The 19,807-nt window shown below is 41.8% G+C and overlaps 1 protein-coding gene across 2 annotated transcripts in view; it reads right to left on the bottom strand.

Annotated features, from left to right (window-relative positions):
• Positions 1 to 1,283: 1,283 nt before the first annotated feature.
• cdin1 (CDAN1 interacting nuclease 1) overlaps positions 1,284 to 19,807 on the bottom strand; it is a 53,925-nt gene continuing 35,401 nt past the window's right edge. For both annotated transcript variants that reach the window (XM_034858345.1, XM_034858347.1), the window contains one exon: positions 1,284 to 1,441. In XM_034858345.1, the coding sequence (XP_034714236.1) occupies positions 1,285 to 1,441 (157 nt within the window). In that variant the 3' untranslated portion in view covers position 1,284. The remainder of the gene's footprint in view (positions 1,442 to 19,807) is intronic.

The raw sequence follows: 19,807 nt of genomic DNA, 5'->3' as shown, positions 1-19,807 counted from the left end.
TTGAAGTGTGGGATAGAACGTAAAAAGAACTGAATTTTATTTTATTTTTTTACAATCCCGCAAAAGCACTCAGGGAGGTGACACATAGACCTTATCACTTTGCATTGTATTAGACTGTGACCTCAGATCTCTTGGACAAAACACACCCTAATTCGTTGAGTGTAGTAGACTGTAACATCCGGCTACTTGACTTGCTATGATGTTAGTTAACACAGCTTATAAGATATACATTTAGTACAGACTTTAGGCCAATAAAATAACCCTAGTGAACTATGATCAGTGTTGAAACGAATAATCAGTCAGTCAATAAAAGAAAGAAAACGTATAGACTATACAGAATGACATTTATATCACTGCAAATCTAATATCTTTGGGTTTTGGACTGTTAGTTTGGAAATTGTGACGGCAATTTTTTCCCTCCAACTTTTACACACAATGCATTAACCAATTAAATACAAAAATATTCAACGGTAATTGATGATGACAAAAAGTACAATTTAAAACGAGTATTATTCAAACGTACCTTTATTCAACACCTTACACACTAGCCCAGTAGAAAAACTGAAACACTTGTTATGTGTAGCATCAAAAGGGTTGACACTTGAGATTAGTGGGAGCTGTGTAAGAATTTGTACCCAAAATATGAAGATGTATAGTTCCTTTATTATAGTTAATTAAGACAACTCTAAAAAAAAAAAACAACCTCAAATCATTTAGTAGAAAAGGTCACAGAGAGCCATTTTTCAACAGAAATGATTCTGTTTACCCCCCTGAAGAGTGACTGAGAGGGCACTGAGTGACGCAGGTGAGAGACAGGCCTCCACCCAGCCCCCAGACCGCACCTGTCTTATCTGCCTATGGAGTGGAGGAGGAAGGAGTGACAAAGGCCAGGGCTTTGGGTGTGATAAGGAAGAGCCTTATGTCCTGCTTTGGCCCTGGCTCTCACCCAGGCCGTTACTAGAGGCCATCCAGGGGCCAGGAGCTGACCAACAACTAGGAAAGCCTCCAAGACGGTGTTTTTGCACACAGGTATGAATCTGACCCTGTGCTGTCAGATATACAGAAAGATGGTGTGTGTTTACATGTGGTAGCTTTGGCGCAGTGAAAGAGAGGAAAGGAGAGACAGACAGAGACGGAGGGTCAGGTGGAGTTCAGGGCAGATTTTTCGTCTCACACTGCAGGAAAGCCAAATTGCTTCCGGATCTAGATATCCACCCCTGTTCTTGCAATTCCCTTCCTCTTTCTTTCCTTCCATCTTTGTTTTGCTTTTCTCACTCTTTGTCTTTATTCTGGCACTTGTGGCAGTCGGTCCTGCTGAGTGGCATGGCACAGGGTGACGATGTCTGTTGGGAAGCAGTCTTTGAGCAGGATACCTCTGTCTCTCTGGCAGTCCAGCTCTCCTATGAAACCATACCAGTAGATCACAAGGCCGGGACCAAACCTGCGGTGCAAAACAAAAGAAACAAAGACCATCTTTTGTTAGTACACAATGTCTGAGAGTTCTGGAGTAGTTATGAATGAGTTGCACAGTTCCTTTTAAACTCATATCTGCAAAATGCTTATAGCTGTTGACTTTGGATTTGGAAGGCAAAACAAAACAAAAACAGTAATAAGTCAAGTAAAAAGATAAAAAGATGGGACACAAGCAAGATTGATATGAGAGATAATGTCCTTAGGTATTTTCCTTTGATCACCATCCAGGAAACGTGTGCTGTATCAAACAAAAATGCCGCCAGAAAGTTTAAGATGTTTCTGAAAGAGTGATACACACATGATCACATTACAATGGCAGTGAAATAACAATAATCAGAGAAATAACAAAGCTCTACACCAAGGCCTCCGGATCCTGTCATCTGAAGCCTTTGGCACATAGCAGAGCACACAGAGTTCATCACAAAGTCGTAGACTTAAACACACTGCATCTGGCGGCTAATGTTAGCCAATCCTACAGTGTCCAGCTGTTTCATTCACAGTCACTTTGAAAGCCAAAGCAACTTTGCCTAAGTTGGCAAGCACTGCTTTTCCTTTAAGCTATAAATAATGACTTGCCAAGCAACTGAGAAGTCAAGTTAAGACTATCTTTCATTCTCTCCCTCACATCACTTTGCTGCTTTTGTGTCTTATTGACACTGTAGCTACTGTACACCTGGAGGTCTGCTAAAAGGCACAGAAACAATTAAAAGAGAGGAGTTCTTCACAGGGAATGTGCAATGTTGTTTCACTACTTCTCCTCACAAAGGCAATAAATCATCTTTCAAGCAATTTATTATGCCCCAAAGAGCTACCGGTGGCCCCTCTCTGCCTCATATAGATCATACCTATTCTTTGAACATTAGCTGCCATGCATAAAGACATGTCACAGGTGAACTCTGAGCGGAGAGCACCTCAGCCCCCAAATGCAAGACCAGATTCAAGGGGCTGACAGTGTTCTGGTCCCAGACACTCTATCCTCAGACAGTTAACAATGTTGTGAGGCCTCTGGAGACCTAGACAGGAAGCTAGCCAAAAGGCCACAGAGAGCAACAGAAGTTTAGCTCCAAGGTAAAGTTCATAAAACCTTGAACCTGTGATCAGTCATTTCATATTAAAATACAGACTCAAACACCTAATGGTGTTATTTTAATAATACATATGTGAATCTTAAATCTTTTTATAGGGTTATAATTTATGAGCTTATTATAAATACTTAGATGTTTGAACATTACAACTTCGGCACAGTATTCTAACCACATTAATTATAAATGTGAGTGCAAGAATCAGTTGTCGTGACATTGCCAACTATGTATGTCTACTGTTGACTGAGCCTTGAGGCAGTGCATGTTTTACATACAGAACACAGACACATGCATGAAAATATATGCGACTATACACGCACACACCGCTCCCTCCAAGAGGCCCTTGCAGCAGTACATGCTTCTGCATCCCATCCCCGGATTCTACATTTTACAGTGTGTGATTTACGGTGCTGTATCTATGAACAAGCAGGCCAAAGCTAACAGCCCCAGAGAAAGCCCACAGATGCACACCAAAAGTTCACCACAATGTCACAATCATAGCTCAGCCTCTCAGCACTGCACAAGGCTCAAGCCCCCAAACTCTCATCGTTTCCATGGTCCACTGCTGCACATGGCCGCCAACTCTTAATATGGAAATGTTATAGAAACAAAACCTAAATATTTACGTTAGATGACATTGGAAAAGGGCTCATGCTCTTCTTTTTATTCAGCCGCCATGCTGTATACGTATTTCCTGTGCTCTTGATGGGGAGGTGAGGCTGAAAAGGGGAGAAAAGGGAGACTCGTCTGCACAGAGTGGAGAGAGGCAACCTTCTGAAAAGGTTAAAACTGTACATCAACAGATAAGGCAGCGGCGTACAATACATCATGTCCCGGCTCTGTCAGGGGAGGGCGAGCACAAATTGAAACAAGCAAAATTATAAACACAGGGGAGCCATGTCACCAAGGCCTTTCCATACCGTAAAGAAAATAAATGGACTTTGAATCCTACTCAGAATTAATACAAGTCAATACTACAGGGAGCTTGTAAAAATCTAAGACTGGGAAAACAAACAACACGGAGGTGGAAGGGAATGGTCAGGAGGCCAAGTCTATGAGTAGAGATGAGTAGAAAAAGTTCCATTGTAAAGAGCAATTATAAACATACAGTATATGATGCCGTATAAAATTTATCTGCAAATTATGGTTTATTATATGGGCTCGGCTGGCTCATCTCAACATGCTGTTTGCTTAATACACACAGCTCCTCTAAGTCAGAGTCAGCCTTCAAATAAACACCTAACTATGTAATGAGTTGGTGAAATTGTTTGTGAAACGTAGCTAATTTCAGCGAGGGGGCCAACTTGATGAGCCTGGGCGTGAATTGCGGTTGCCAGCCACGCTTTCGTTAGTGTTAATGAGCGGGTGGTAGTCACATTTAAAGCAGGTGCCAAGCAGCTTACTACGGCAGCTTAATGAGCGCAAGGCACTCAGGAACAAAAACTCTCGAACGGAGGAGAGGGAGTGTTATTAGTGTCTGCCTGCCTGCACACACACACACACACAACACACACACACACAAACACCCACACAACGCCGTGCAGCCAAGCCTCACACAGAGCTGGAGCACTGAATTAAGTCTCTGCATCTTTATATGCACAAGACATACACACACAGAGCACAAGTAAAAATATGAACTGCAAAATCTACTAAAAATACAGTGAAATACAAACTGTACCCTTCAAAGAGTCTGCAAACTTACTCCGTTGATTTTATGTGTGCCCTTCTCATTTTCTGAGAAGTCTAAGGTTGATAGAGGTCAACCCCCGCCCCTCCGCAAAGAAAAAAAAATTGCCGTTTAACATTTCTACCGAACAAACAGGTAGGCTTATTTGATCTGCCACATTTGGTGAGGAAAAGCTTTACAAAAAACTGGGGACCGAGCACTTCTGCCAACGCACATTACACAATATGACGCATTATCAATAAAATCAAGATGAATTTACGCCCAACTTAAAAACACTGTCACTTCATTTTACATACCGCGCGGACCCATTTTAAACAAATGCCCCAGCGATGATTTAGACAGCGTAAGCCTCTACCTGAGCATGAACTCTATGTCTCTGAGGTTTCCCCACAAAGACCTCTTTGTTTTAGGCATCCATACATCAGGTCATAAGGTAGGCCTACTAAAGCACTGCCAAACATTGGCTTTAGTCTTTTCTCTGCTCCCTGAAATTCAGGAATGGAACCTGCTCAACTTCTTTTAAGACAGAAAACTTTAAGAGTAAATGGGGTGAGATGTATAAAGTGATAAAAGTCTTTGTGTTGGAGACAGAAGGACTATGTACAGCAACAGCAGTCGACAGAGATAAAATGTGTGCATTAGCAACAAATGACCTGGGGTCTAATTTATAAAACTGTGCGTAGGATCCTTGCTAAAAAAGTGTACGTATGCCCAAAAGCCACAAATGGTGTACGTAAAAAAAAATCTGATTTATAAAAACGTGCATCCGCTCACCTGTAAGCAATGTTCCCTTTGTAAATCACAGATTACCCACAAGTGTGTGCACGTGAATCAGCCTCTTATCCTGTCCTGTACACACCTATTTTGAACCATAAATAGTCAATCCAAAGCACCTCATGAATGCTGATCAGTCTGTTAATGACCTTGGCAGCTGTTCTTTTGTTAAGGCGAATCATGACGACTGGTGGAGAGAAAGCAGAAAACTTCTCCGATGCTGGTGAGTTGCTGCAAATTGAATCATGATTTTGGCTTGTTCTCGCACAGTGTAGGGAGACCTAATCCATAGACTACCTATATTAATAATACCTTCCAAAATGGGAGGGATTAAGGTATTCAGTTCAATTTAATTTTATTTACAGTATCAAATCATAACAAGAATTATCTCAAGACACTTTACATTTAGAGTAGGTCTAGACCACACTCTATGACTATGAAAAGACCCAACAATTCCAGTAATTCCCCCAAGAGCAAGCACTAAGTGCAACACTGGCGGGAAAAAACTTCCTTTTTGGGGACACCTTTGATTAACCAAACCTATATGATAAGATTTAATAGAACTACATATTATAGCCAAATCAGTTCACCACCTCACCATCTGCGTCGCCAATTCCCATTGTCTCCAAAATGTGCGTATGCTTGGGTCAGAGTTTGCTTGGAGAACCGCCCATTCTCCCGTCAAGTTTGTCTTTTATAAATAAAAACCTCTGCAGGGGAAGTGGCGTACGCACATTTTCAGCCTCGTTTTGTGCGTACGCCACATTTATAAACGAGACCACTGCTCTTTACCAGTGAGTCCATGCTAAACAGGCAATTGCCTATAGGAGTTTATTTATAGGGTCCGATAATGGATGTGTTTGAATGTGTAGAGGTTTAGAGGGGGGCAGTGACCCAGGGCCGGCATGCTAGGTGATATGGCCCCATAGCTGATCGCTGTACATCCAGCATGTATATTTTAATCTCCTTGCAGTAGCTGTTTGTATCAAGTCAGCCAGCCTTATGACGAAGACGCCCTGATAACACAAGCTTCCGTGCACACAAATAGGATATTTAAAGGCTGGCTCTGCCCGGAGGGGCGTCCACAAACAGGGAGGTAAATAATCCCCTGCTCCAAACTATACATCCTCCTGTCCATAAATAACACAAGTTGAACGGAAGAGTTAACCTCCCAGAGACAAGTTATTAACATGACTGGAACTAAGAATAGAACACCTTCTTTTCTCTCACCGCGGACCCATTCATCCTTGTGGGCAAGGAAAAGTTTAAATTCTGCTCAGGTATGTAAAACACAAACACAAGGCAGTCGTAGTGTATGTTAAATAAGTCACCCAAGCCTACACAAGAATCATAATTAGGGTGGAATAGAAGGCAATAAAAAATAAAACATCTTCCGCCGGATATAATTCTCCTCGACGTTTTTATGTTTTCTGTCGATGTGGTATGGAAATGAAACGTGGCGCGGATGTGGTTTGTCTTTATCACTGCTGGGTGCAGAGAGAGTGTTCTACATGAATGTATGTTTGTGTAGTGTATAGTGTAAGGTTTAACATAGAGGTGTGGAGGCATAATGTGTGAGTATGAAGGGTGTGGGATGCCAGGTCGAGTTGGTGTGTTGTGAGTTGTATGTTGCACAAGGAGATAAGTCCCCCTCATTAATGTGTGACACCAACACCAAAACTGAGACAAGGGGATTCCAGTGCTTCATCTGGTAACCATAGCAATGAACCTCTGTGGCAAGACATGCTCTCTGACCCACCACAAAATGATTAAATTCTAGCTCAGGAACACTTTATTGTACAGTAAGACACACCAGCTCTAATATTTGCATTAGGAGGCAGAAGCCATGTTGAATATAACCTGTGAATATAAACCTGTCATGTGATACTGACAAAATCAAATAAAATGACATTATGGGACAACGTTTGGAAGATGACTATTGATGTTTTCAGAAGATATTTCAACACATAAAACCTAATAATAATGACAATAATGTGGATTTAATAACAAATAGTTATTTGATGTAAATTTCACTTTCCTATATTATTCAAATAAAGTGTGTGAGTTAAATCCCTTTACTGTGATGCAGTCTTAAACATTTTTTTATAATTTCAAACTAATATCTTGCCTCAAATCATGACCTGGTACAGTTTTCTAACACTATATCGCCCAACTCTATAGACTCTCTATATAATTTTCATTACAGTGGTCTGTCACATGTGTCAACCTACTGCATGGGGAATATTTTTTTATGTACTCTGAAGAGGGATACGCAGAATTTAGTCAACACCACTGGGATGACTGTTTACTTTTGGTACTCATACTTTATGGATTAAACAAACTATAATAAGCATTTTACCAATTAATTTAAGCTTTGCACTTAAGTTATCTAACTTCATTTAGTAATGATAAATGGTAAACATCACGGACATAATTTTATTAATAACCTTTAACTTCTAACACAGTGACGCTGCCATAACATTGCAGTGCTATGGGACTCTGCAGTCTTTATCTGTTGCTAACAAATTATCACTTTCTCTGACCTTAGTCTCCCTTACAACCTCCTATCACCTCAGCCACCTTCTCACATTAACCTACATCTTATCTCCACACACTCACACAATCTGACACACTGTATCTCAATCAGCTGAATGATAACCTGGCTAACACATGATTATGTGAATTCAATTATCCTTAATTTATATTTCAATAGCACAATAGGAAGACATAGAGAGAGCACCACCTTACAGCGCCATTTGGTCCTGGTTAGGATCCGTTTGTACAATAACATGCTTCCCAAACATCCTCCAGCCAAAGGGAGGAGTCTTAATCAGTGTTTGGAACTCGTAAAGTCCCTTAACTGAGCATGTCGCCGACCGCATTAGAAACACATATCTGAGGGACAAGTGTGCGTTGTGTGTGTAATGTGTGTTGGTCCACTCTGAGCTCTACAGCGTCACGGTCCAACGCGCTTTGACACACTCTGGTCTGCTTTGCATGTGGAGCAAAACCAAACAAGGTGTGGTCTTGCTTTGGCTTTGTCTGTTTAGTGTTCCAAAGTCGGACCAAACAGTATCAAGGACACTGCATACAGCAAAACAACCTTCTGATGGCAGCTCTATGATGACACCAGACCAATCTATGATCAAGTTATGTTGGAGTTATGTAACGACTTACAGACCTTTAGACAAAACCTTTCCTCATGTTTCATCTTCCTTTTTCACAAACAGTACCACGTTAAAATTCAGCCTTTGTAATATGAATGAATTATAAGAAGTAGGCTTCATCTATGTGTTATTCCTTGGCTGTTTAAGGGTTAATATCGGTCGGTCAGAGCTCAACTGATCTTTTCAAAGATATTGACTCTCATCCTCTATAATGACCCTCTACATCATGAAAATGGCTTGATCTCTTCAGTTATGACACACTGAGTGGGTATTCATTAACACTTGATGCTGAAATTATTAAATTCTATTATGGCAATGGCTTCACACGTTGTCTCCTACGCAAGTACTGTACTAAAATCAGTCGGCAATAATCTGTCTGTGAGTCTGGACGTATGTAAACACATTTAGAATTCACATGCTGCACAGAATGGAAATGAGCTTTATTATATTTGATAGGGGAAGTAAAACTAGCAGAAGATAAAATATCTCCGAGGCGTTCACTGTTTTCAGATGAGGCTATTTAGTCTCCAAAGCCAAACTCTGGCTGCAGTGCTAATTTGGAGTCCCCTCTGGCCTTTGATGAGTCCCCATTTCTGTAAGTTCTGCTTGCAGACAGGAAGCTTCCCGCGGTTGCAGGCGAACAAGCTGGAGGCTGGGAGCCTGTTCAGACGGAGAGGACTACGGCGTCAAGGGGATACATGCTCCGTTAACCTGTTATTGTGAACTCCCAGCAGCCCTGGCCGATAATTGCCACCTGTCTCTAGGGAAACAGTCAAAGGCAGGCAGAGGGACGGCCATTTTGTGTCTGCCGCTGCTCCTTGCCCCACGCAGCCCTGGTCCTAATCCTGTTCTTAACCCTGGCGGCTAACGTGTTTTCAATTAAGGATGATCCCCCACTACAGGCACAGACCTAATCAACAACAGTTTGTACTGTAACCCTATCTGGCCTTGCGAGGGCAGCGTCAGCCTGACCGGGCGCCTGCAAACCTGGTGTGTCCAGCAGAGAAACGGTGTTATGTGTGTATATGCATTGGTGATATCTTGTTTATATGTGAGGTCATAGGATGTGTGCCTGTTTGTCTTCCACATCTGGTTATGTTATTGAAACAAACATATAAAGATCCATACACACGCAATTCAACAGAACAATTTAGTGCTCTTTTTTTAAACAGAAATCAATTTGGGAATTGCTAAAAATATTCTGTTTTCCTCATTTTTTGGATAAACAAAGTTGTTTGTCATTTAGCACAGGAACTTGCATTTCCATTCTGAAAAAGCTATACTCTCCAGTGGATCGATCTCTCTGTCAGGTTCAGAAATTAGTCTTAAAAAATATCTTAAATTCTTCTGCCACTCCAGTGAAGGCAGAATCAAAAGTTAGGTATGGATAGGCAGGTGTGAATGTTTGTTGTGTAGGGCCCTCTGGCCTCTGCAACCATGAGTAGAACCCTGCCCCAAAATTAGAGTGAGGCCTCTAATGTCTCCCTGGGAGAAAAAGAGGCCTGGCTTTCGTCCAAGTCAGCACCTTTAGACGTGCAGTCGTGTTACCACCACTAAATCAACATGTCAGCACCCGGCCCAGTGAACTTCTTCACCCAGACTCCACCGCTTACAGCTACCCCACACACCTAATGAATTGGTGTGAATGGCCATATGTCTGCTACAAATAAAAAGGGGAAAGGAGATACGAGGAGAAAGAGTAAAAAAAAATAAACAAAAAAAAGATATTTCTTTTGCAGCTGTAGCATAGAACATTTTCAGCCTGCCAATATAATTATCATCACAGAAACACAGTATTAGACCTGTTGAACAGAGGAACTGCTGTGACAACACAGAAGAAGCCAGGTTAAAGGTTTTCTTACCATCAACCTTGGCCTCTGAGTCCAAAATGGAACGGTCTAGACCAGCACATTTAACTGTTATAAAATGATGATCCCAATCCCTGTTGACAATTTAATGTTTAAATTAATTAGATTTTTTTTAATGACTTTGCTTCTCATTTAATTTTACAAGCCAAATGTATCTAAAACGCTACTGTGAGTTTTAAACAGACTGTATAAAATAGGTTTTAAAGTGCTCCCAAGCGCTGCAATGCTCTCCCTTCTCTTCATTGAGGCCTCTATGTTTACAGGCTTGTGGTGATGCGCAATGTGCTATAGGTGCCAAAAAAATGATATGTTTGGTTTGGATAAAATTATCGAGTAAATGTCCTTAGGTTTCGTCTTTGTGTCTCTCATAGAGCACATTATACGTTTCTGACTGTGATATTTCCCGTAGACACGTATAGTTTCCGACTAGGAACCCAGAAATTATGTCATTCCATGTAAAATTGAACACAACAAACAACAGTCCGTGCCCCTTGCCTGGCCTCATGGCGGTACCAAAAGTCGGAAGAAAGCCGCAGAGTCCTATTTGATTATGACTGTGTCTGATAAAAGAAAGAGCCTTGCAGTATAAGGTGGTAAAACATGGGGACAGTTTATTACTAGGAAACAGCCCACAAATTTAGGAGCTAGTTAGTAAATACCCAGGAACACCAAAAGCAGGAGGTAACATGGGTTAATATGTGGATTAATATTGGGATGTACATACAACTGTGTGAGTCAATTGACTTCAACAAGTTTGCCACTTTACTCGAACGAAAGTTCAAAACACCTGTTGATGTCTGTCTTCTTTACTCTGTTGGCTATTTAGGTTTTTCTCCTGGAACACTTCAAACACATTCTGCACTTACCGTGACATCTTGTATTGCCTGTTTACATATCATCATATATACATCGTTTGTACTGGTGATATTGTTGAATACATTTTCTAAAATTGTATGATGTTCTTGTTAAGTTATTATTACACAATACTTTTTCTGACCTTAATATAATAACCCTAAAAAACTAAACTAAGCAATTTCAAAAAGTAAAAACTAAACTAAACTTAAAAACAAAAAGTCAAAAACGAAATAAAAATAAAAACTAATGAAAAATGCAAACTATAATATCCTTAGTTTGATACTGCCTATTTGTTTTGATTTGTCATGGTTAAAAAAATCGTGGCAGAGAATCGTGATCTCAATTGTCAAAAAAAACATTTTTGATTTGTATTTTTCCCCGAATCGTGCAGGCCTAGAACTGTCCCGATTAGGGGGGTGAGTTTGGAAACGGACAAGGGCGAAGGGCCACAGAAAGCCGTGTGCTAACTCGGCAGTTTGTTTACATTCCTGAGGGTAATTTTAGCCCCTGGGGTGGAGGGGGGAGCAGAGCAGGGGAGGCCGACATGTCGTTGGGGCTTGTCAGTAGTTGACCGGCCAGCCGGCGCAGTGGCGGCACCTGGACATGTGGGTGGTACATAAAAACACACGCAGACCACCAGCGGATACATCACTGGAACTCTTATCAATTATGGACCAGGTGTAGTACTATAGGAAATTTACTAGTATCTTCTACATACTATCAATGGCTACTCTGTCTGTGACCGGAGAACTCACAGAGACACAAGCTATCGAGGAGGCCAAGTGGAAAACCACAGACGGAGGGTGTAGTCTTGCTAACAGGCCCACCACAGAGCACCATTGGCCTTTGGACAACACAGGATATCCCCAGTGTTTGCACTGATGATCTGGGGTGCAAATCTAATTACATAGTAGTTTTTAAAAATTTGCTATGCAAACAAAAAATAATCCTAGTTCAAGAATCGCGGAGGGCTTCCGCACGCGTGTTTGGGATTTGTCTTTTTATTACTCCCAGCCCAGAGTGTCCCTTCAAAGGGCAAAAAAGCAAAATGCCTGTGTGTGTTTGTGGTCCTTCTGTGTAGGTGCACGTATACGAAAGAAGGAGGGAGAGAGAGGGAGAGGGAGAGAGAGGGAGGGAGGGAGAGACTCTGAGCTTATCGAAACTAATTAGGCGAGGGATGAGGATGGAAGTTAAATACTGGACTACATGTAATGAAAGAAGCAGAGTGGGGGACATCTAGGGGTCAGGCCCACACCAAACAGTGGTCCTCAGGCAATCTGGTATTGATTTTCACTCGTTTGGGGATGAAGGTGGACGGGGGGGGAGCCAGAGAGAGGGAACGAGACGGGGAGAGGCGGTAGTGCTGGAGTCTAAAGGTCTTGTGAGTTGTCAACTTGACAGTTTAACCCCTTTTGGAGGAGAACAAACAAACAGAGGGATCTCCTGGGCTGACAGCGTTGATCTGTCATAGCGACAACACTGCAGAGCCACACACAATGCCCACACGGGAGAGGAGAGTGGGGTCGAAAAACGAGGAAGGGTTGATACAGATATGCAGAGGCACATTCCTTAAGCCTAAAGATGATAGGGCCATGCTCTGCTCAAAATCTGGCAACCCTGATCTATGCATATCTGCACCTCAGATCGGAGAAGGAAAACATTCAATTACTAGACTTCATTTCCATTGCAACGGTTTAAGAACAAAAATAGACTACACTAAATATAAATTTAGTATGCACAATACATTTCTTATTTATGGTGTTCTGTAACTGTGACTGACTGAACGCATACATATGTAAAATTCAACCGAAGTGGGCCCATCAGTTACATTGAGTTTTTTCCACATATCAAAACGTTTGGGTTTCTCTGATGAAGGAAAATGGCTGACCGTCCACAACCACACAGACAGACAGATGTCAGCGCTCCTCTCTTGTCACTCAATCTGTGAAGGCCGTCACCCCGAGCACCTTCTCCTCTCATGTCCTTAAACACATGAAGACCCCTTTCACTTTTACCCTCAGACTGCCTCATCGTTTTGTCACATTGCCAAGGGGGACTCCATTAGCCTGGCCATGCACATAGCCCCCAACTCCCACTTATACTTAAACACACACACAAACACACACACACACACACACACACACACACACACACACACACACACACACACACACACACACACACACACACACACACACACACACACACACACACACACACACACACACACACACACACACACACACAAATCCGTGCAGCAAAGGCTGTCCACATCAAATTAGAGTGGCCCCTATTGTCCCTATTACGGCCTGGGAATGCTCCATCATGACGGATGCTACGGGGTCCCTCACTTGTCAGGAGTTGTCAGACAGATAGGGAGTCTGGATACACACAGCTGACAGGTAATCTTAATGTCTTCAATTAGCCCAATTAGGCCTGTCATAAACAATTCGATAAGTGCTCAACCAACACAAACAGATAGACGCACGCACAAGCACACACGGACGCACACACACTCACACGCCGAGGTCTGCAGGGTATTAATGAGAAGGGTAATGGGTATATCAGCGGACGGTTGACTTGTCTCTTGTTTCAAGGAGGGGTGCGTCCCCATCCCTTGCTCTCAGCTGTGCACTGCTGGCTGCTACCTGGTCAGTTCAAATTGTACTATCTCCTTTCATTAGCGCATCGCTGGCTGAGAATCTGAAAGGCTGTGACAAAATTCATTTGAGACGAGTGGGAGCAGATTGCCTGAAGCAGGTGCTATAAGGGAGATAAAACAAAAGCAGCACCTTTGAGAAGCTCTGTGTGTGCGCATGCATGTGTTTTCTATCTGTGTGTGTGTGTGAGAGAGAGAGAGGCTTTTCCTTGGTCTTCACATTCTGTTCTTTTCCTTGCTATAGTAAATGGGTAATGACACCAAAGTGCTTTGTAAAAAAAAGAAAGAACTAAAGAACAGGGACCAGAGAGGAATGGGGCCAGCGCACACTTGGAGCATTTACAAAGCTGTGGTGAAATCTAAATATTGTCTCTAGCGTGACTAAACAGGTCAACACCTTTTCTATAGAGAGGATGTGCGATAGCTAACACTGTTTGATTTGGTCTCTCCTCTATAATATCTTATCGCAGAACAACGGTGACACCCACGCTACATCCCCTCCTTTTGTCATCTAACCGTTTCTTTAAATTCATTATTTGCAATCGCTATCAATTTCTTTTTCTCCAGGTACGCACGACACGTTTCAGCAACCGTGAAGCACAAGCTTCTGTTTAAAACAGAGAATCCACAGTTTGCAAACACAAGCCCTGTGCAAAGTTAGCATCAACATTTGAGCAAGAACTTACACCAACACTGCCTTGATGTTATGTACAGAGGCCCAGAAATGCCCCACATCAAGCAACAATGCTGACACTTTAAATAGAGCGCTTATATACTAGTTCCTGGGCATTCTAGGCAATGTTGTATAAAGGCGGGGGGGGGAAAAGACCAAGATACAATCAACACTGAAGTTTTTAGTTTAAACCCAAGCAATATGCTTAATAGTGAAATCCCAAGGCACATTTTCATTCAAGGTGTCAAACGACAAGACAAAACCAACTGCTATCAACGAGGTCCGTGATGGACAACTACATCTACTTCTGATCTTTACCTTAAGTGGCGGCTGGAATGCCGTCTGAGGAAAAAAAGAGAAAAGAATGAAAGAAAGAGAAAAGCTGTCACCAGGAAGTTGTAATAGGAAATTGCTCTTGGCAACTATTTGTTCAAGCACCAGATTTTTTTTCATCTTTATGCCAACCCAGCGAGCCCCCATTGGAAAACAGGGCAGGTCCCCCTAATGAGTAATCTATTTCAAAGCAGTCGTGTCTGGGCATGACAGTTTACTGAGAGGCTTGAAGAACTGGTAATTACCAGTGTTACGGGGCAATTAATGCATATTACACTGCGGCACTCATGGCGGTGACTGTCAGCTCCCCAATAAAAATGAGCACTCTTCAGCTAAAGGGTGACATTAATTGGGCCCTTAATGACTATGCAGAGGAACCAAGCCAAATAGGAACAAAACAGGGGGACTCACTCTGACTCCAGCAGAGGGCTGGAAATTGGACTAAAAATGAGATTAATTGCTGTTTAGAAAAAAAAGAAGGGAAAAATGTGGTTGAGGGGAAGGGGGAGAAAGAGGTTGGAATTATAGGGTGCAGAGAGCAAGGGCTGCTCATACAAATGACAATTCAATTAATTATTTTATACTGTATTTTCAATACCTTAAGGAGCGCAGACGGGCCTAAGGCCCATTTCGAGGGCTTTGTCTCGATATGTTGCTCATTGCATCAACATGTACATTTCCCAAAGCTCCCACACACTGGATCATACTGTGCATTCTGAATGTTCAATATAATGCATACATCTGAAATCTTCATTAAAGTAAAAAGAGACTTTTCTCCACACAACATGAAGAAGGCATAGGCCTATATGAGCAAAATATAACATGACAATTTAAAGGGGTCCCTCAAAACTTCAAAACTGAATTTGTGAACATGATCAAGGAGAGTTACACCAATATGTCGGTGTCGCAATATACTGTGTATACATATATTGCATTGTATAAAGCTGTGGTTAATGTAAATGAGATTAGGTAGTTAGGTCTTCCATGATTTGCAAAAGAAAAACATCACATTAGTGAGGAAGTATTGAGAGTTTCTGGGTTACACACTTTCCTAGGAAGCCTAAGGTTGTAAGTACATCTTTCCACTCGAAACAGTCCGTTAAAACATTAAGCACAGCTTTCTTAAAGTTAATCTGCCAAATTGCAGGCCTTCCACCCCCAGGAATGTTTGTTTAGAGGGAGATCAAGGATGTGGTGAAGACGTAAAGTAATTCTGATTAATGTTGCTAAAGCTAGGCACGTACTGAACACCACCTGAATATGCAAGCTCCAAATCATAAACATATCAGCAGGCAAAACATGCCGCCATTTGCATACATTTTGGATTCTGGATTTCCTTGCTATTTAAATATGCAGTTAGAAATAGTCCAGCACTGCCTCTTGCGCTGTCACGCTGCACACTCACACTGTCATTGGTCCTGATAGAACTCTTCCGCTTCAAAGGGAGCTTTGCAATGGAGAAGAGAATGAGCAAATATTTGAATTGCAAAAACATATCATCTTGCGAGGGGAGTAAAATTTGAGACAACTTTTTAGAGTTAAAGACACCCCCAACCCCCAGCAAGCTAACCCTCTGCACACAGCACAAAAAAGTCAACATATTCATAGCGTAAGCACTCTCCTTGCTAATTTACCGTATCCAAATTTGCGTAATGGGATATGACACATTTTAGAAGGGATTGCGGAAATAAACTTTAATTTAAGGAGAGAACCGTAAAATGTTTAAGCTGGCCCTGTATTTAACTGAAATCCACCACACAAATCCAGGTTCTCAGACAACCTGACATGGATTTGATTACAGACTGAAGTGTAATTAGCTACTTAAGTTATCCTCTGGCAGGTTGGAGTGAGCAGTACCACCACTGTAGCTCGCTATTTCAGCATAACTCTAGCTGCAGGAATATCTACCCCTAAGGATTCTGCACAGCCATAGTACAGCCTTTTGCATGCAATCACCACAGGAGAATCTCTGACAGCTTCCAACTTTTGCAGAAGTTAGTGAAAAAAAAAACGCAATAAATAATCTTCATGACAAATCAATAATATGACTCATGGCATATTTTTAAGTTTGAGCTCACCAATTTGAAGCCAGGATAAATAGAACATTTAAGCCAAAAGTGACAAGTCTAGCCACAAAGGCCACTAACGACATTAACAGCAATAAAGACCCATCTTCAGACATCTGAAAAAATACCCCTACAAAGCGGGGAAAATTGTGTTTATGAATGAAAATGTATTTCCCACAGACTGAGAACTGCCTTGAATTTTTTTATTTGGGGAAAATGTGAACAAACACATACACAGAAATTGTCTAGGACACATGGAGAATTACAGCGAGTGGCAAGATAAACAGTGGAAAGAATCAGCTACCGGCAGAAAAACAAATTCAAGGCTACATTTTTTGATAAGCATCAAAAAGCTTTAAATGTAAGACAAATATTTTGCGGATTCCACACAATAATTAAAGGATCAAATTAAGTTTACACGGCTACCTTAATTCTAACATATCTAAACATAATTCTTAAATGTGAGTCAACCTGTTATAACGATCTAATAATTATGATCCTTTAACACACAGTTAGCCTTATCCAGAGCACCTCAATACACCGTCACACCTCCCACCGGTCTAACCCTCCTGTGGCCTCTACTCCTTGTGACTTGCCTACGTGTAGACAACTTGCAGACAGGTCAGAGCAGAAATCAAACTTGAATGATGGATAGCTTTACTGCACAATGACCTCTGTCACTGGGTTCTTGCCCTAAATCAATGCTGGCGATAAGGGCCCTGCGCCAGCACTCACCTTGGTATGTTCACCAGCAGACCTTATCTATGGCAGGAGGAAGTATGAGTAATAACTAAAGGCAAGCCACGACAAAAACACTAACCGCACCTTGTCAAACATAATTTACAATGTATATACCTCTACCCTACCCCCCCTTCTGCTGTTAAAACAGTAATTATGGGAGCCAAATAGATTTGAGACTTTGTGTTTGGAAGATTAACCTGTTGTAGGATGGTGCGAGAACTGTGCAAGTATCTTTGGTCATATTTTAGCAACCAACCTGGGAGATGGATTGTAGACTGAGGACTGACACATTCTTCTATGTATACACTGGCATTCTCATACACATTCATTCATAATGTGATGAATAAGATCTGTAACTCTCAGCACTGTCAGGTCTGTGTGGATCAGTGATGCAGGAGAGGTTGAAGGTTGAAGTTGAGAGAACGGCTAACAGGAAGTAGAAGCAAGACTTTATGAAGATTACAGCATTGAAAACTCTCAAACCTTTCAGTAGTTTTTCATTTGACTGTGTGTGATAAAGTGTGTGTGTATGTGTTTTGTGTGTGAGACATAGGGACACGGACAGCGGAGTGAGCATGCTTCCAGGCAGTCGCATCAAAATGGAGAGAGAGAGAGAGCAAACATGACATCAAACGTTGCAATTAGCTGACCCCTTTCTCCTTAGAGTCACAGTTTGAAAAGCCTCTCTTTTAAAACCCTGATTAAAATATGTTTGCTTTCTCATTCAAAATGACATTTGACAAGGTTAGTAATATTTCAACTAACGGCAAAAACATTCTTGGGGCTGTAATCCTTTTTTTCCATCACTTTTCAGGGGCGCAGGTAACCCCGGAGTGATTTCCCATGAACTCAGCACTACAATTTGAAAACAAAACGGCTGTGGGAGAAAAAAAAAGGAAGAGTAGTTCAAAGTTTTACTCAAGAGTGTTTTGTTTCACCCGGGCAGCTGAAGCTAAATGTTTTGCGATCATTATTCACAGAATTTATCCCCTTTCTAATTCAAACCACAACGAATATTTAAAACAGAGCCAGAAGTCTTTCTCTAACCGCGAGCTACATCCTTAGCTGGGACTCAGGGGGGCTGAGGACTGTCAGCAGCTCTGAGGATAGAGTTCCTCAAACCGTTAAACCCCCTCATCACCAAATTAGTAGCTGTGTAGTCTGCAGCCCAATGGCCTCTCCAATGGAAAAGTGATATAAAAAGTAATGTAAGATGTAATTTAATGGTGCATGACAGTACATCTATGTGATGTTTTTTTCCAGTTAAAACCCAAGTCCAAGTTTTAAGAAAGGCTTCTAAGAGTCAGAAAACTTTAATAACAAAATGTAAATGGTGTCTGAGACAGTCTTTGTCAGGATGCAATCCTGACAAAACAAGCTGAAGATAAGCCAGGAATAAGGGGAAGGGATCAGAACTGGTCAGGCCTGAACTCTGTCTGAAGTTAACAGTTTTCACATCTATTCCAGTCGCTGGAGAGGAGAATGTGAAGTGTCGGGCCGGACAGTGAGCCAGGCCAGGCTTAACTGCAGCTGTGCTCAAATTGAAGTGGCACTTTCTATCAGAGGCCTTTCGCCAGACAGCTCTATTCTGCCCTTTCACTTGTAACCTCCTTGACACAAAGACGGCCATTACAAAAAATAAGAGTGGTCATTTTAAACACACCAGCCGTCATTGAAGAGACAGATTTGGGGTTTAACATGGGGGAAGATTCATGGTGCGAACGTGCCAGCTGATGGAGATATCACTCAAAATGAGAAATAGATTTCTCCGACATCTCTGTGGCGGCCGTTCAAAGGGGGAGGGTGGTGGTGTCTCAAAGCCCCAAACTCTGTGCCGAGTTTATATTTCACTTGTTCAGAAATGTATGCCTTTGTTATCTCACATCAGTCCAAAAGGAAAAGGATTGGGTATCTCCCGTTTCAACTTCCCGCCTATGATGAAACGTTACATCGACAGCGGACAGAGTTGGAATTTGGATCATATTGTTACCCCGTTAACTCCTTAAGCCCTTGTCGCAAAGGTTTGGTTTATGGTCCTCATTTAAAATACATAATAGAGGAAAAAAAAACATATTAGCATTATTACCACAAGAGAGTGGAAATAAGATATTAGTCACATTGAGTGCACATTTATTCTAAGAAGTTTTAATAGGGCTCAGTGGCCAAATGCATTTTTTCCCTAATCATTTATAGACCCGACAGAGCTTGCAGATACAAATCTGTTGACCTGATAGATCTTGAACATTAACCCTCAGAATTGATGAGCAAAATCAGAAGGTCAGCCCTTGGACACAGGCTCCTCATGTGTCTTTGATTACACACTCCCACTAAGGGATAGGCAGGCAGAGATGTTTAAGCTATCAGGCAATCAGACCGCCGCGAGACGTGAAACTCAAACCAGAGACGCAAGAGGCCTGTCTGGGAACAAA

Source organism: Etheostoma cragini, chromosome 20, assembly GCF_013103735.1.
Source record: "Etheostoma cragini isolate CJK2018 chromosome 20, CSU_Ecrag_1.0, whole genome shotgun sequence".
Taxonomy (NCBI): Eukaryota; Metazoa; Chordata; class Actinopteri; order Perciformes; family Percidae; genus Etheostoma; species Etheostoma cragini.
The sequence above is the reverse complement of the archived record's forward strand: the minus strand, read 5'-3'. Positions and strand labels throughout refer to the sequence as shown.